This window comes from Bos indicus, chromosome 13 (genome assembly GCF_029378745.1).
Source record: "Bos indicus isolate NIAB-ARS_2022 breed Sahiwal x Tharparkar chromosome 13, NIAB-ARS_B.indTharparkar_mat_pri_1.0, whole genome shotgun sequence".
NCBI lineage: Eukaryota > Metazoa > Chordata > Mammalia > Artiodactyla > Bovidae > Bos > Bos indicus.
In genome coordinates, this window is record NC_091772.1 from 18066996 (window position 1) to 18081470 (window position 14475).

General features: G+C 39.8%; 1 protein-coding gene across 1 annotated transcript in view; it reads right to left on the reverse strand.

Annotated features, from left to right (window-relative positions):
- The window catches only part of APBB1IP (amyloid beta precursor protein binding family B member 1 interacting protein), a 75341-nt gene that overhangs the window by 28595 nt on the left and 32271 nt on the right, over window positions 1-14475 (reverse strand). The window contains 4 exon segments of the mRNA XM_019972969.2: window positions 2484-2561; window positions 4150-4436; window positions 6555-6642; window positions 8732-8803. Coding sequence (XP_019828528.2) covers window positions 2484-2561; window positions 4150-4436; window positions 6555-6642; window positions 8732-8803 — 525 coding nt within the window.

Consider the following 14475-nt stretch of genomic DNA (forward strand, 5'->3'; position numbering starts at 1 on the left):
GAAAATCAATAACTTTTGACCACATTTTTTCTCGCTTAGGAATTCTTGAAAAAACAAAACATAGCTTGGTGTTATCTTTTGTTTTTAAAGAGAGAAAAAAACCAAACCGCACACATAGTTTGACAATGATGCAGTGATGGAAAGGGCTTGGTTTTTTCTTTTGGCAGAAACTGCAAACTAAATTTAACGCACATGTAGTTACAAATGTCCACAATCATGAAACTTAGGGAAAAAACCAAGAGAAGGCAGGTGACGTTTAGTGAAAAGAAACCATGTTGACTCTTCTTCAGCTCTCTTCCCATTTCCAAGCTGAAGGGTAGTTCTGTATCAGCACATGACACCCTAAAGCACGGTTACGTGCTGTAGCAAGCTGAGTACTTCTCACATCAATCAGTTTAGTTCAGTCGCTCAGTCATGTCCGACTCCTTGCGACCCCATTTCACATCAATACCATATCATATAGGGCAAATTGATTCCAGAATGAAAAGACTTCCCCTTTCTGACCCATTGTAGTAAAGACCATGGGATTTTCCAGGGAAGAATACTGGAGTGGGCTGCCATTCTCTCCTCCAGGGGATCTTTCTCACCCAGGGATCAAACCGACACCTCTGGCTTCTCCTGCATTGGTAGGCAGACTCTTAACCACAAAGAAACAAATACAGTCAATGAGTGAGTCTGATACTCTTTCCAGTTCTAAAAACGTTGCACCACAAACTACGTATATCATTCCTGATCCAAAAAGATGACAACACCCAGCAGAATATTTGAGGACAGAGTACTTCAGGTCAACTTGATTTCCAGCCTTTATAAAACATGCTGTAGATTATGTGTTAGTATACCTTACTAACTTTATTAACAGATGAGTATGACTCAGTTATTTTTTTTTAATTATCTGTGCCACACAGCCTTTTCTTTTTAGAAATAAGTCTCGAGTACCTCAAGTGAGAAAAAAATAAACACCTTGGCTTCTTAATTTTCTTTTCTCTCCCCCCGATCAGAGCGGCTTCTGTTTCACGTACACTTTGTTGACTAGAGGCAGGTGCTGCTTTTCGCTGCCGCTACAATTCACCTCAACTGAATTATGGCAACTTTCTCTAGCTTCTGGTCTCCAGCAGGAAATACTGCTCGCTCGTCCCTGTCCTCTTCATCTCCGGTTAAGCACACGAAGGAGCCGGTTTTAGAAACACGACAGGCCATCCACGGGACAAGACTATGGACCAGCGGCCGGAGGTGCAGGCGGGCAGGAGGCCATTGTGTTAGGAGCTGGTAGAACCTTTCTTTGGGTCGCTTCTACTTCTCCGCAATGGGTGGCAACATCACGAGGAAGAGGAGGGAGGTATTGGAGGTTTTCAGGGAGAGGACAAGGTGGAAGCAGTTCTCTAGGTTCGTGAGACAGAGACTGGAGTGGCAAGCTCTGGCAGCACTGAGAGCCCGGGCTGAGCAGAAGGGGAGCTGGATTTAACCAGGGATTCACAGAGGCATCAGCTCAGTAACCGACCACAGAATGTAATTACACATAGAGAACAGGAAGGGAAATAGTAAGAAGGTGCATGCATGCTTGAAATGGAAGGAACCAGGCTGATCTGGAAACATTCTCACAGATGAACCTTGACTGTCTGGATCCCGGGGTAATGAAGGAATATTTATTAAATGTCAATCAGCATGTGTTGAACTCCTTCATTCAAAGAACCATGAGAGAGGCTGCAGGAACATAAAATCGAACACCCTCTATGAAAAGAATAATTCACCCAACTGTAATTAAAAAGCTCTTAATGAGTCTCAGTCATAGCATATGCCTCAGGGGTCGAGGTGAGACTTTATCTTTCTCTTAATTTACCAAATTAACTATTATTAACACTTTATTATTAGGCAGATGCTTTTACTGAGGTTAAATATGTGTGTTTCTGATACAATACAGTAAATGCGTCTCTGGAAAAAGCTACAGAAAATGCACAATAAATTACACGCTTATTGGGACCACAGGGTTGGGGCAGGTCACTCAAAACCTATGCAACTTTGAACGCACAGCACCAGCCAGAATAACATTTGGAACTTCAGGGGAGAACTCAGACACCCAGGGCAGTCTAGGGGCTGCCCCAGGGGGTATATGACATGCACAAAAGCAACTGTGGGAATGAGGTGATGCCAGTGGAAGCTGAACTCTAACCAAATTGAGATGGGCCCAGAAGAGGATGCCACCTGCTATTACCCAAGAGTGAGCAGAACCCAGAGGGCATCCTCAGGGGAGGGAGCCCTGGGGGTAGAAACCTGGAAACATCCACATTGACACTAACATAGGTTCCCTATTTATCAATCACAAATGAGCCATTGATGTCATGGAAAGAATAATTTATCTTTGTCCTTAAGCTAAAAAAAATACAACTCATTGGAAAGTACCACTTGAATGTAAAACTTTTTTACCCTTAAGCATATGAAGAAGTTGTTAATTTGACTGCCCCGTGTAAAAGTGATTCGTAGTTTACCTTCTTGACCTTGGCCTCCTTCAGTTTTTCCAATGCCAGTTTTATTTTATCAGCCTTGGCTTGAGCTTCTTCTTCTTCCTGTAAAATGTTATGACGTCAACACAGTCCATTAATCATACAAGCGAGTAAGTATTCCCAACATCGCCAGTGTCTTAGTCACTTTCTGTTGATAAAAGCCTGTATTGGTACTTGCCTGGCTGTCCAGTGGTTAAGACTCATCATGTTGTGTAACTTAAACTTGTATAGTCGTGCTTGTGCTCAGCTGCTAAGTTGTGTCTGACTCTTTGTGATCCCAAGGACTGTAGCCCACCAGGCTCCTCTGTCTGTGGGATTTCCCAGGCAAGAATACTGGAGTGGGTTGCCATGTCCTTCAGGGAATATTCCCAGCCCAGGGATCGAACCTGCATCTCCTATACTGGCAGCTGGATTCTTTACCACTGAGCCACCAGGGAAGTCTTTTGTTATTGCATATGTGCATGCTAAGTCTCTTCAGTCATGTCCAACTCTTTGCGATGCTATGGATGTAGCCCACCAGGCTCCACTGTCCGTGGGATTCTCCAGGCAAGAATAATGGAGTGGGTTGCCATGCCCTCCTCCAGGGGATCTTCCTAACCCAGGGATGGAACCCATGTCTCCTGTGGCTCCTGACTTGCAGGCAGATTCTTTACTGCCGAGCCACTGGGGAAGCCCTATGTTACTGTATCTTGCTGTAAATAATATAAATGTACAAAATTCTCTCTGAAAAGTTTTTTGGACTCAACCAGGCCCTTTGAAACTTCTCTAATATTATACATCAATTATATCTCAATAAACTGGAGGGAAAAAAAAGCCCCTGATCTAAATGGATCACCAATTTTCAAATAATTTTTATACAAGAATCACACAATACAGCAATGAGTAGTATTTGATATTTGTTTATATTTCATATTTATTCATCCAAAAGATATTGTAGGGATTTTCAGGGTTACTAGTGTTGTATTTATAAGTACTGATCAGCATACAGTACAATAAATGTGAGAGCCACAGGAAATAGAGCTAGGTTATTTCTCTGAAATATTTTAAAAGTGGCTTACCCTAGGCAAAATCCTTAAAGCACCCTTTTTGCGTTGATGAGGGACATAAACTGACATCCCAAATAATGACAATATGAACTTCCCAGAAATCTATTAATATCACTTACCACCTGCTTGCCCATAACACCCCTTCCAACTTTGACCTTACAAGTGATATCTTTGCCAATGAACAAGGCTGTCAAATTCAGCAAAATTCCATTTAGTTCAATTTAGAAATATGTAAGGAATGCCTTCTATTCTTTATGTACTGGGCAAGGACCAGGGACACAGCAATGTGTAAATCATTTCCACAGCTCATACCAGGTTAATCATGTATGACCCCCAGAGGTGAGTATCATCAGGAAAAGCCACGTACAAATGTAGACTTTAGCCAAACTGTACTACTTCCTGAATATGGCCGTAGTAAGTTCCTTATACTCACCAACGTGTCCTTCATGGCCATTTTATGTCTGACTGCAGTGAACACATCTGGGATCCTTGTTTTTTGAATCTTAGAGCTCTGGGCATACACATTTATGAATGGAACTGTCACTTTGAAGAAAGTCAGAGATCATGGGTGGCAGAGGTCAAGAGTCCTGATCCCATGGACTTACCTGAGAGATGGGTCCTGGAGGGGGTGGTGGCAGAGGAAGGTCTAACATTGGATCAGCTGGTGGAGGTGGTAAGTCATCATCATATTGACTCGGTGCAGCAACATTTGCTCCGTAACCAAGAGAGGCTGTATCACTGAAACTTGGCACACACAGGGATGCTGAAGGAGGCTGCTTCTGAGGGGACTCTTTCTGGGCCTGGATTGTCCTCTGCTCAGCTTCACTTATGTCTGCTACCAGATCTGCCATGAGAGCATCTAAATCTTGGTCTTCCAGTGCATTTAAGGACTCTGATAGGGAAAATCACATTCATGAGCAAGATAATGATGTGTACCTGGAAAAACTAAATGAAAGTCATTGTAAAGAGTCAGTTTTTCTGTAAAGCAATTACCCTTCAATTAAAAAATAAATTAATTTTTAAAAAAAGATTAAATTTGAGTACAGGTTGCCAGGGACTGGGGTTGGGGAAATAGGATGAGGTTGGTGAAAGAATATGAACATTTATAAGGCAAATAAGGTCTGAGGATCTAAGTATACCACGATGACTCTAGTTGCTAACACTGTGTGGTATAATTGAAATCTGCTGAAAGAGTAGAACTTAAACATTCTCACTAAAATAAGAAGTAAATATGTGAGGTGATGGATAGGTTAATTGTCTTGATAGGGCAAATCTTTTCACAATGTATATGCACAGCAAATCCTCACGTTGTACACTTTAGGTATCATACAGTTTTATTCATCAGTTAAACCTCAATAAAGCTAAAAATATCCTTTCCTTCCAAAAAAAAAAAAAAAAAGAAAGGGAGGCAAATGCCTTCCCTACATTGAGCATCCTCACAGGCCACCTATAAAGTCAAATCTAAGTGCTGACTGGATGCCTATGGAGGAAATTCTTGTGCATTCTGGTGCAAGATCTTAGAGTTTTACAAAGTAGGGGAGGGGGGAGGCTGGAAATGGATGGAAAATTCTCCCAGGTCTTTGGACAGCAGCAAACAGAGCAACACTAATGAATATACTTGGAAGAGAGTCGGTCTCCACCAACTGGGATTTATTTAATATGCCTTGAGATTTGGGGTGAGGATAGAGTTTCTGTGGGCACACCATCCAACTGTAGGAACTCTCACATCTCAAAAGAGCAACTAATGATAAACAGCAGGAAACAAAGCACAAAGGGCATTAAGGAGTGAAAAAAATGTTTTTGAAAAATTGGGATTAACTGGTGAAGACTTCATAAGATTGTGAGTTGGAAGTTAATTCTCTCTTTTTTTAAAGAATTTTCTCTTGTTGTTTTCAAGACTTTCTATACATTAATACTAGTAGTTAAGGATTGTTTTGTTTTTTTGACTGCACCACATGGTTTGTGGGATCCTGACCAGGGATCAAACCTGGGCCTACTGCATTGGGAGCACGGAGGAGTCTCAACCACTCCACCACAGGGAAGTCCTGGGAGTTAACTCTTAAAGGAAACAGCAGACCCAGATTTTCAGAGTGAGCGGGAGGGGGGATGGTTTCGCTGGAATTTCTTCCACGTGTGAGATTACTGTGGTGATCAGACATGGGATACTGAAAACTAATGAGACCACATGCACCCAGGGAGCCATGGCCGTGAATCGAGCTGGGACCGCACTTGGCTGATCAGGCAGTCACCGGATGGTGAGTGTGATGAACACAGGGTGAGCAGGGTGGAAGCGACGATGAGGAAGACAAATCTAGCTGCTGTGTGCAACGTGAACGAGATTGAGGAAATGGGAATGGGGGAAATACAGCCTTCTCAGGAACAAAGGATCAGAAAGCATGGGGAAATCATTTATTGCCCAACATCATCAGCATGAACACCATGCAGCATATTATTACATTAATGCTAATGGTTTAACCCTGAATATTCACTGGAAGGACTGTTGCTGAAGCTCTGATACCTTGGCCACCTGATGCAAAGAGCTGAATCACTGGAAAAGACTCTGATGCTGGGAAAGACTGAAGGCAAAAGGAAAGGCGGGTGGAAAAGGATAAGATGGTTAGATCTCATGGACACCAACCCGATGGACATGAATTTGAGCCAACTCCAGGTGATAGTGGAAACTGAGGAGCCTGGCATGCTGCAGTCCATGGGGTCGCTGAGTTGGACATGACTTAGTCACTGAACAACAATGGCTCCATGTACAGCACCTGGACTGAAGGCTGGATCTCCTAACTATGTAACAAGGGTTTATTTCCTCCTAAGCCAGTGTTGTTTTGCATACAACTTCTTCATAAAATTAAGTGAAATCAATTTTTAAAATCTCAGAAAGAATATATGTAGAACTAAGGAAGTGTATTCCTAGTTTTCTAGTGCTGCGAATTACACTCTGACAGATTTTAGTCATTGCTATGATTTCAAATCACTCAAGAAAACAAATGATGGTGCTTACCATTTAAATCCTTAAACCCCACACTGTAGTTAAATTCAGCTCTCGGCGGTTTAGGATCTGGAGGAGGGAGAATGTCGACTCCTAAACTCTGTGAAAACAGAGCCCCAGCCCCAAAGTTATTCAGGATACTCACATTTTTGCAGGGCAAATTGTTCATTAAGTTAAGAATCGTCTACTGTTTACCCATGTTCTCTCTAAACATGTTCTCTAAAAACTGTATTATTTGCACATTTTAGGTGATTTTTTTCCCTACAGAAAACGATAAGTTAAAAATTATTCTAGAAAGTACACTTTGAAACAAAACAGATCAACTGAGACTGATGAGAATGAAGTTGTTTGCTTTTATAAACAACAGAAAAAACTTCTGGTAATGGTGCATTTGTGACACATACACTATATATATAATTCATTAAGACTTAAGTTATGACATCAAAGAAAGGAATATTTAGTCACTTGAAGAAAAGAACTGTTCAGGATGCAATCTTTTATTATACAGTAAAATGTTAATGCTGTTGCTCTTATTTAATAAAACTCGTTAAAAAGAAATGAAGACACAGTAAGTTACTAATTTTGTAAGTAACATTATTTTTTAAGTGAAAAAGTGACTTCTTGTATGATTTAAAAGCTAATATTTAAAAATATTTTTACATCCGTAGTTTGAGAAGTGATTTCACCTGTTCCTACTCATGAATGTTTTCATGACAGTAAGTGTATTTTTTATGTTAATTTGATGTAGTAAATCCTTGTTCACGTTTTAAATTTCTGAAAGAAGCAATCATTATACTTTTGAGAATAAATTAATGAGATACTATCAGTTATAAGTAGAAAAAAAAAGACCATTAATCAAGAAGCTTAAAAAAATGAACCAAAGAAAGTTAGAATCAAGGATAAAATGTAGGGAAGAGTGACTGCAACCCCAGAATTCATTCTAAAAACCAGAATAAGCTTGCAAAAATTGCCAAGAAAAGGGAAGGTTGATAGAGAAACTATGGGGCAGATACCGGAGCACAGAAAATAGAGAAAGGAAGTGCACACACACACACAAATGCTCATTAACTAGTTGCTTTTTAAACACTATAATTAGGAAGTATAACATTGCAATTAGAGGAGCCAACTCATTTTTTCTCAGGAATATATCAGGCTACTTAAAGAAATTAGAAATAGTTCTCTATCAAAATGTGTATCTATGAATGTGTGATGTAACAGGCTTTGAGTAAAATAGAGAGGGAAAGAAGAGCAAGGAATAGTTTTAGGAAGAAACTCCTTTAATCACTTTTAGCCAAGCAAACCCTGTGACTGGGCTCACTCGAGCACAGTGAAGATCAAAACTCAGAAAGGCTCTCAGTAAAGGCAGATCCAAGACACTCTGAGGGGTCCCCATCTTACTCTGGAGGTTATACCAACAATACTCAACTATGAAAATCCCAAACTGACCAAACAGGATAGTCATTCCTCTATGGAGCAGAAGTGAGTGGACAGAGACAAGCAGACGTTCAACAAACCCTCCCCCTTCACAGGTGGAAAAAAGTCCTCGTATCTACAGAAATGTGGCTACCATCCCTCTGGTTTTTAGTCAGCACCCCTTTTCTTTAAGCCTGTTGTCTCATCTTTTGTCTCTTCCTTCATAGAGTCTGAACTTCCTTGAATTTCATATAGAATATAAAGTAGATGCTAACTAGTATTGATTTATTTTTCTAAAATAAACATAAAAAATAGATTAGTCTTCATTTATTTTGTAGAAAACTTTGGGATCCCTGTCTTTCTTATTTAGGAATATTGGATGATTCTTATTTTAGTGCTTTATGCAGAAAGTCATGAGCTGATTAGCCTTTACATAAAGGTAACTGCCAGGGAAATTGTTCAGTGAGGGTGGTGGTTGCAGAGGGTTTGCTTGGGGAAAATTCCTCCATTGGCATTCCTAAGTATTGGGATACCATGAGCATGAGAACTGCCATAACAGAATGTGTGTGTGATCCATGTATTCAGTTAACTGAACTCAGAAGGGTATAATCAGGAAAAAAGCTTTATTTTTTTCCCCAACTACAGTTAGAGCAGGACTATATAACATTGTCAATTTCCAGTCGTTAGAAAGATAGCTCTCTTGTCATATTAGAATCAAATTCAGTAACACTGTGTTTTTTTTCCCCCTAATTTGAAAGTTAAGAAGGAGAATTTACCTGAGTCAGGAGATCCATCTCTCCCAGCAAATTGCTGAACATTTGGTCTATATCTTCGTTTGACTCACCCATCTGAAAAAGGAAGAAATCCAGAAATAAACAGTCTAATAAAAGCCTGGTCCTTGGGGATAATTGTCCCATCTCTTTTTTTCCTCCAAAAGGCCCATCAATGGGCAAGTAAGTCAAGAAGAAAAGCTTGTGGAGAGGAAGGTTCACTTCAGCCTGCACGTCCATGCCTGACCTCTCTGCAATTTGCTTGGTCCAAGATTGAGCCGAACTCCAGGGACTGTCTCAGAGTATCAATGGGACTGTTTTCCCAGACAGAACTAGTCTCCTTGGGGCCAACTGGACAAGTGGGTGACATTCAGGAATTCACAACCAGGTAGGACACCCTGATTGGAAAAAGAGAATGCCTCAGGTCGTGGGCGATGGCACCAGAGCCACAAAGAACTTCATTTCCACTTGAAAACGAACACAAAAATGATGTCAGGTGTGAGAGAGCAAATTTACCAAAAAATTCCTTGCTTTACAAGTTTTTATCTGAAACAGCAGTTTTCAGCACATTTATTTGGAAATATTAGGGTGCCACACAGTTAGAACTAAAACGGCCACATGATCAAGTGATAAGAGATGGAAATAAAACGTATTTTACATTATAACCTTTCTCTACCTAAACCAAGCGAAGGAAGTGGCCACGGGAGAAAAAGTGCTTCCGTAAAGTGTGAGGAGGGACGCCCTGGGAGGTATAACTAATTGCTTTGGTCCTGACATTGTTGGTGAGGCTGGATTAGGACATTAGGAGGCACGGTCACAAGGCTTAATTAGTAATGTGTTGTTTGGCAATAAAGACTCAACTGCTTCATCTGTAAGATAAGGACTTTGTTGCAGATAATTTCTAAGGGTCAGAAATGCTCTAAAACACTAGAAAATTAGTGCTCATTACAGTTCAAGCTAAGAAGTCTGGTGAATGGATGAGATCAGCATGGATTACTTAAACCAAACAATATGTATGTGTGTGTATGCATGTGTTTGTATCCATTATTTTATATGAAACTTAAATACATACAAAAGTTGAGAAAATAATGTAATTATCTTCATGTACCCATTGTCCAGCTTTAACAATGACCAACTCATGACTGATCTTTTTTACGTAAATATCATATATGTAACATTAAAGGTTTTTTTTCTCACATAACCATAATAATATTATCTCTGCACACACACTTGTGTGTATTTGTATTTAAAATAAATTACTTGAATTGCCAAGATACAGAAGCAACCTAAGTGTCTATCAATAGATGAATGGATAAAGAAGATGTGGTAAACGTACACAGTGGAATATTACTCAGCCATAACAAGGAGTGAAATCTTGCCATTTGCAGCAACACAGATGACTTGGTGGGCATTATGCTAAGTGAAATAAGTCAGGCAGAGAAAGACAAATACTGTATGATATCACTTATCTGTAGAATCTAAAAAAAGACAATAAATTAGTAGATAAAACAAAAAAAGAAGCAGATTCACAGGTATTGAGAACAAATTAGTGGTTACCAGTGGGGAGAGAGAGGAGGGGAGGGGCAACATAGGGGTGCAGGGTAAGAGGTGCAAACAATCTGGTATGAAGTAAACTGCAAGGATGTATTGCACGACACGAGAATATAGCCACTGTTTTATAATAGCTATAGATGAGGTATAACCTTTAAAAATCGTGAATCACTATACTATATACCTGTAACTTACATAATACCAACAGCAACTATACGTCAATAAAAAATATTTGGCTAAAATAGGCAAAGTCAAGGTGAGTTTATCTTTCCATGACTAAATTATCATGAAAACTTATAGTTCTCCCTTTACTATAACCTCAAACTAATACTTAAGCAATAATACCTTTTCATATTTAATAGCTTTAGTTAATCAGGATTTAACTAAACCCTCTGTCTCTTTATATGTAGCTAAAAGACCTCTGTCATACTGACTCTGCTTATTTAAAACTGACCTAAATGATTAAAAAAACCAGTTCTTGAAAGTACAGAGATGTAATGATGACAATGATGAAGACATATCTAGCACTTAACCTTGTTCTAGGAACTGATCTGTAAGCCAGGTTGATATTAACAGTAAACAGCTAGAACGGCACTGACACTGAGAAATCAGAACGAATGAGTGCTGTAAAAACCATCTGGAGTCCATCAGTGCATATCTGCCAGACATCCACCCTGTGGACTTCCCTGGTGGCCCAGTGGCTAAGACGTGGCATCGATGGGTCAGAATATCCATTGAGCCCAAACACCTTAGATTTTCAGACTGTATACACCACTGATACAGAATGGGTTGAGGCATACACACACCACTATATATAGAATAGATAACCAACAAGAACCTACTGTGGAGCACAGAAACTCTACTCATATTCTGTAATCACCTATATGGGAAAAGAATCTGAAAAAGAATGAATATATGTATAACTGAATCACTTTCTTGTACACCTGAAACTAACACAACATTGTAAATCAACTATACTCCAATACACAATAAAAATTAAATTAAAAATTTAAAAAACCAAAACAGGTTGAGGACATGCCAGAGTGAATCATACACCTAATGTGGAAATAACTTGAAACAGCAGCACATACTTGTGACCTCTGCTGACTCCCCCGATGTTCATCAAAGTAGAAAAATCCTCCCCCTGCCCTCTCATTCCTTTTCCCTAGAGTCTGTTGATACTGAATTACTTAAAGGAGTTAACATCAAAATTATTCTGTAAATCTTGTTTTAAGCAAAGTAGGTTGCTGAAGTTGACTAATGTCCCTACTTGGAGAAGGAAATGGCAACCCACTCCAGTACTCTTGCCTGGAGAATCCCAGGGAAGGCGGAGCCTGGTGGGCTGCCGTCTATGGGGTCGCACAGAGTTGGACACAACTGAAGCAACTTAGCAGCAGCAGCAGCAGCAGGTTGCTGAAGGGATCACAGTTTAAAAGCGTTGTTTGGAGAAGGAACTGGCAGCCCACTCCAGTGTTCTTGCCTGGAGAATCCCAGGGACGGAGGAGCCTGTTGGGCTGCCGTCTTTGGGGTCGCACAGAGTCGGACACGACTGAAGTGACTTAGCAGCAGCAGCAGGAGATAAAGGCATCTTCTGAAAAACAGGTGACTTGGGGAAGAGGGGCACTTATCGGAAAACAAATAACATTTCAGAAAGATAAATGGTACTTCAGGAGGATATATGGGAGATAGGGGAGTTTTGTGAAAATGTCTGTCTGGTGCTTGGAACTTTCCTTAATTGTAAGACTTTTTCCAAAACTCAAACAACAATGATAGGTTGATAGGTAAAGAAAAGGTGAAAAGTCTTTGTCAAATCTTATTTATCTATGAGGAACTTTTCTCTAATTTTAAGACTCTTTCCAAGAGTAAAAAAGTCAATTAAAATGGACTTAAATGCATTCCTTTTTAGAGCTGAATAATACACAACTTCTTTATCCATTCATCTGTTGATGGACATTTAGGTTGCTTCCATGCCCTAACTATTATAAATGCTAGGAAATACATAGAATGAAAAGAATGAAAGAAATCCATAGACATTTTTTTAAAGCTATGAACATAACTGCAATGAACACTGCAGTACACGGTTTTTTTTTTTTTTTTTTGAATTTGCTGTATGATGCAGAGAACCCAAAGCTGGTGATTTGTGACAAACTAGAGGGCTGGAATCGGGAGGGAGGTGGGAGGGTGGTTCAGGAAGGAGGGTTCATATGTATCTATGGCTGATTCAGGTTGATGTATGGCAGAAACCATCACAATATTGTAAAGTGATTATCCTCTGATTAAAAATAAAAATTAGGACAAGTTAACTCATTTAAAAAAATAAAATAAAATAAAAGCGTTGTTATTCTTGGTGAAAATCCTGAAACATTTAGTTAAGAGCTATTAATAACGTAAATGTGTATTGATGTGTAAATTCAAACCAGATTACATATTTATCTTCCCTACAAGAAAACCTTGCTTTTGGAATGAACAGAATCAGAGTTCCATGGATATATACAGTGTCCATACACACACACACACACACACACACACACACACACACACGGACAAGAAAATAGGGCTGTGTCTATTTATATGTGCATTATTTCCTGAAGGTCAAAATCAAGAGTAAACAGACAGAAAGAGAGAAAAGAAACACCCAGCCCTGAGCACTCAAAGTGTTGTATGGGTTAACAGCCAAAAGAGAAAGGGTGGAGGAGCCTCAGTGAAGCAATGGATTGTGAAACAAGCAACGTGCACATAGCGACTGGGTGGAACTAACATCTTTTTGTGAGTATGTCATCTCTGAACTCCTTTTGTGTGAGTATGTCATCTCTGAACTCCTTTTGTGTATTGGGGAGGAACAACACATTGTTGATTAAAAACATCTGGAATCATTCTTTATCAGATAGATTTTGCTGGTTTGTTTTTTTTTTGGAGGGCGCAGAGAGTTGGATAGGAGTGGGATGGGGTGGTTGAGGCTGTACATTCAGGCCGAAATTCTGCCTTAGAGTCCCTGAATGACGGTGGGATTTTCCCTAATGCTCTGTCTTTCCCTAAGGCTCAAACTTCTGAGCCTGTTTTTATCTACAGATAGTTTTTCTTCTCCACATATATACATTTCCTATAAAAGCTTTAAATATGCATATTTAAAAAAATCTGCCTGTAAGAGAAAACATGGTGACTCTAAGGAGGTGTTAATGCAACTTGTGATGACTGTTTCACAGTGTATACATATACCATATCATTATGGCGGATGCCTTAGTGTCAGATGTCAGTCAGATCCCCAGAGTGCAGGAAGAAGTGTATCCCGACAGCATTCTAATATATACTTATGTTGCATGTTATATAATATACTTATATACAACTTATATAACATATATTATGAAAATATATATCTATATATTGCTTAATAGGACATCTGTTTATATCTATGGCAAAGTCAACCTTGTCTATTTAACTCAATTTGGACACGGGTTTCATTGCCACTTGGATGAGCAATTCCAGCCATGATTTTGGACCTGAGTGACTCACCTAAAGCAGCCCATTCAATATTCCACAAGCTTTTCCATCATTCTTCCCCCTCTGGTGCGTTCTCCTCCTATATGCCCTAGCTTGACTATTGGTCATTATCCATCTATTAGTCTAATTTAGAAACCCTGGCACAGTCCCCAGACTCTTCCCATTTTTCCACCCCCATCAGTCAAAAAAAAAAAAAAATCCCGTCGGTGGTTCCTGCAGAGAGCTTTCCTTTCCTTCATCCTCAGTGTTGAGACTCTCATCAGCTCATCAAGCCTCCAGAATTCCTCATCAAGTCCCATCACTATCATTTCAAATTTGAAGTGGGGATCTGAATGTTTCAATCTCCTGTTCTGTGGCTGATCACGATGAAGCAGGGAGAGTTCAAGTCTCGCCACATCTTTAAGTCCTTCGTAATTTGCCCCAACCTACTCTTCAGGGTTCAACTCTTGACACTGTCTGAACAGGATTTTAAACATTCTGTTTTGGTACACACTATTCCCTTCAAGTAGCATCCTCCTCTGTCCACTCATCCTTCATATAACCCTACTGATCATTTGGAATCCAACTTTCATGGATGTCAGCATACCTCGTGGAGAGACTTGCTGTCCATTGCACTTGGCAACCCTATCAGTAAATCCAGATGCCAACAACAACAACCTGGATAAGGTTTTTAAACCTCCCTGGGTTAGTTTCCTCATCTG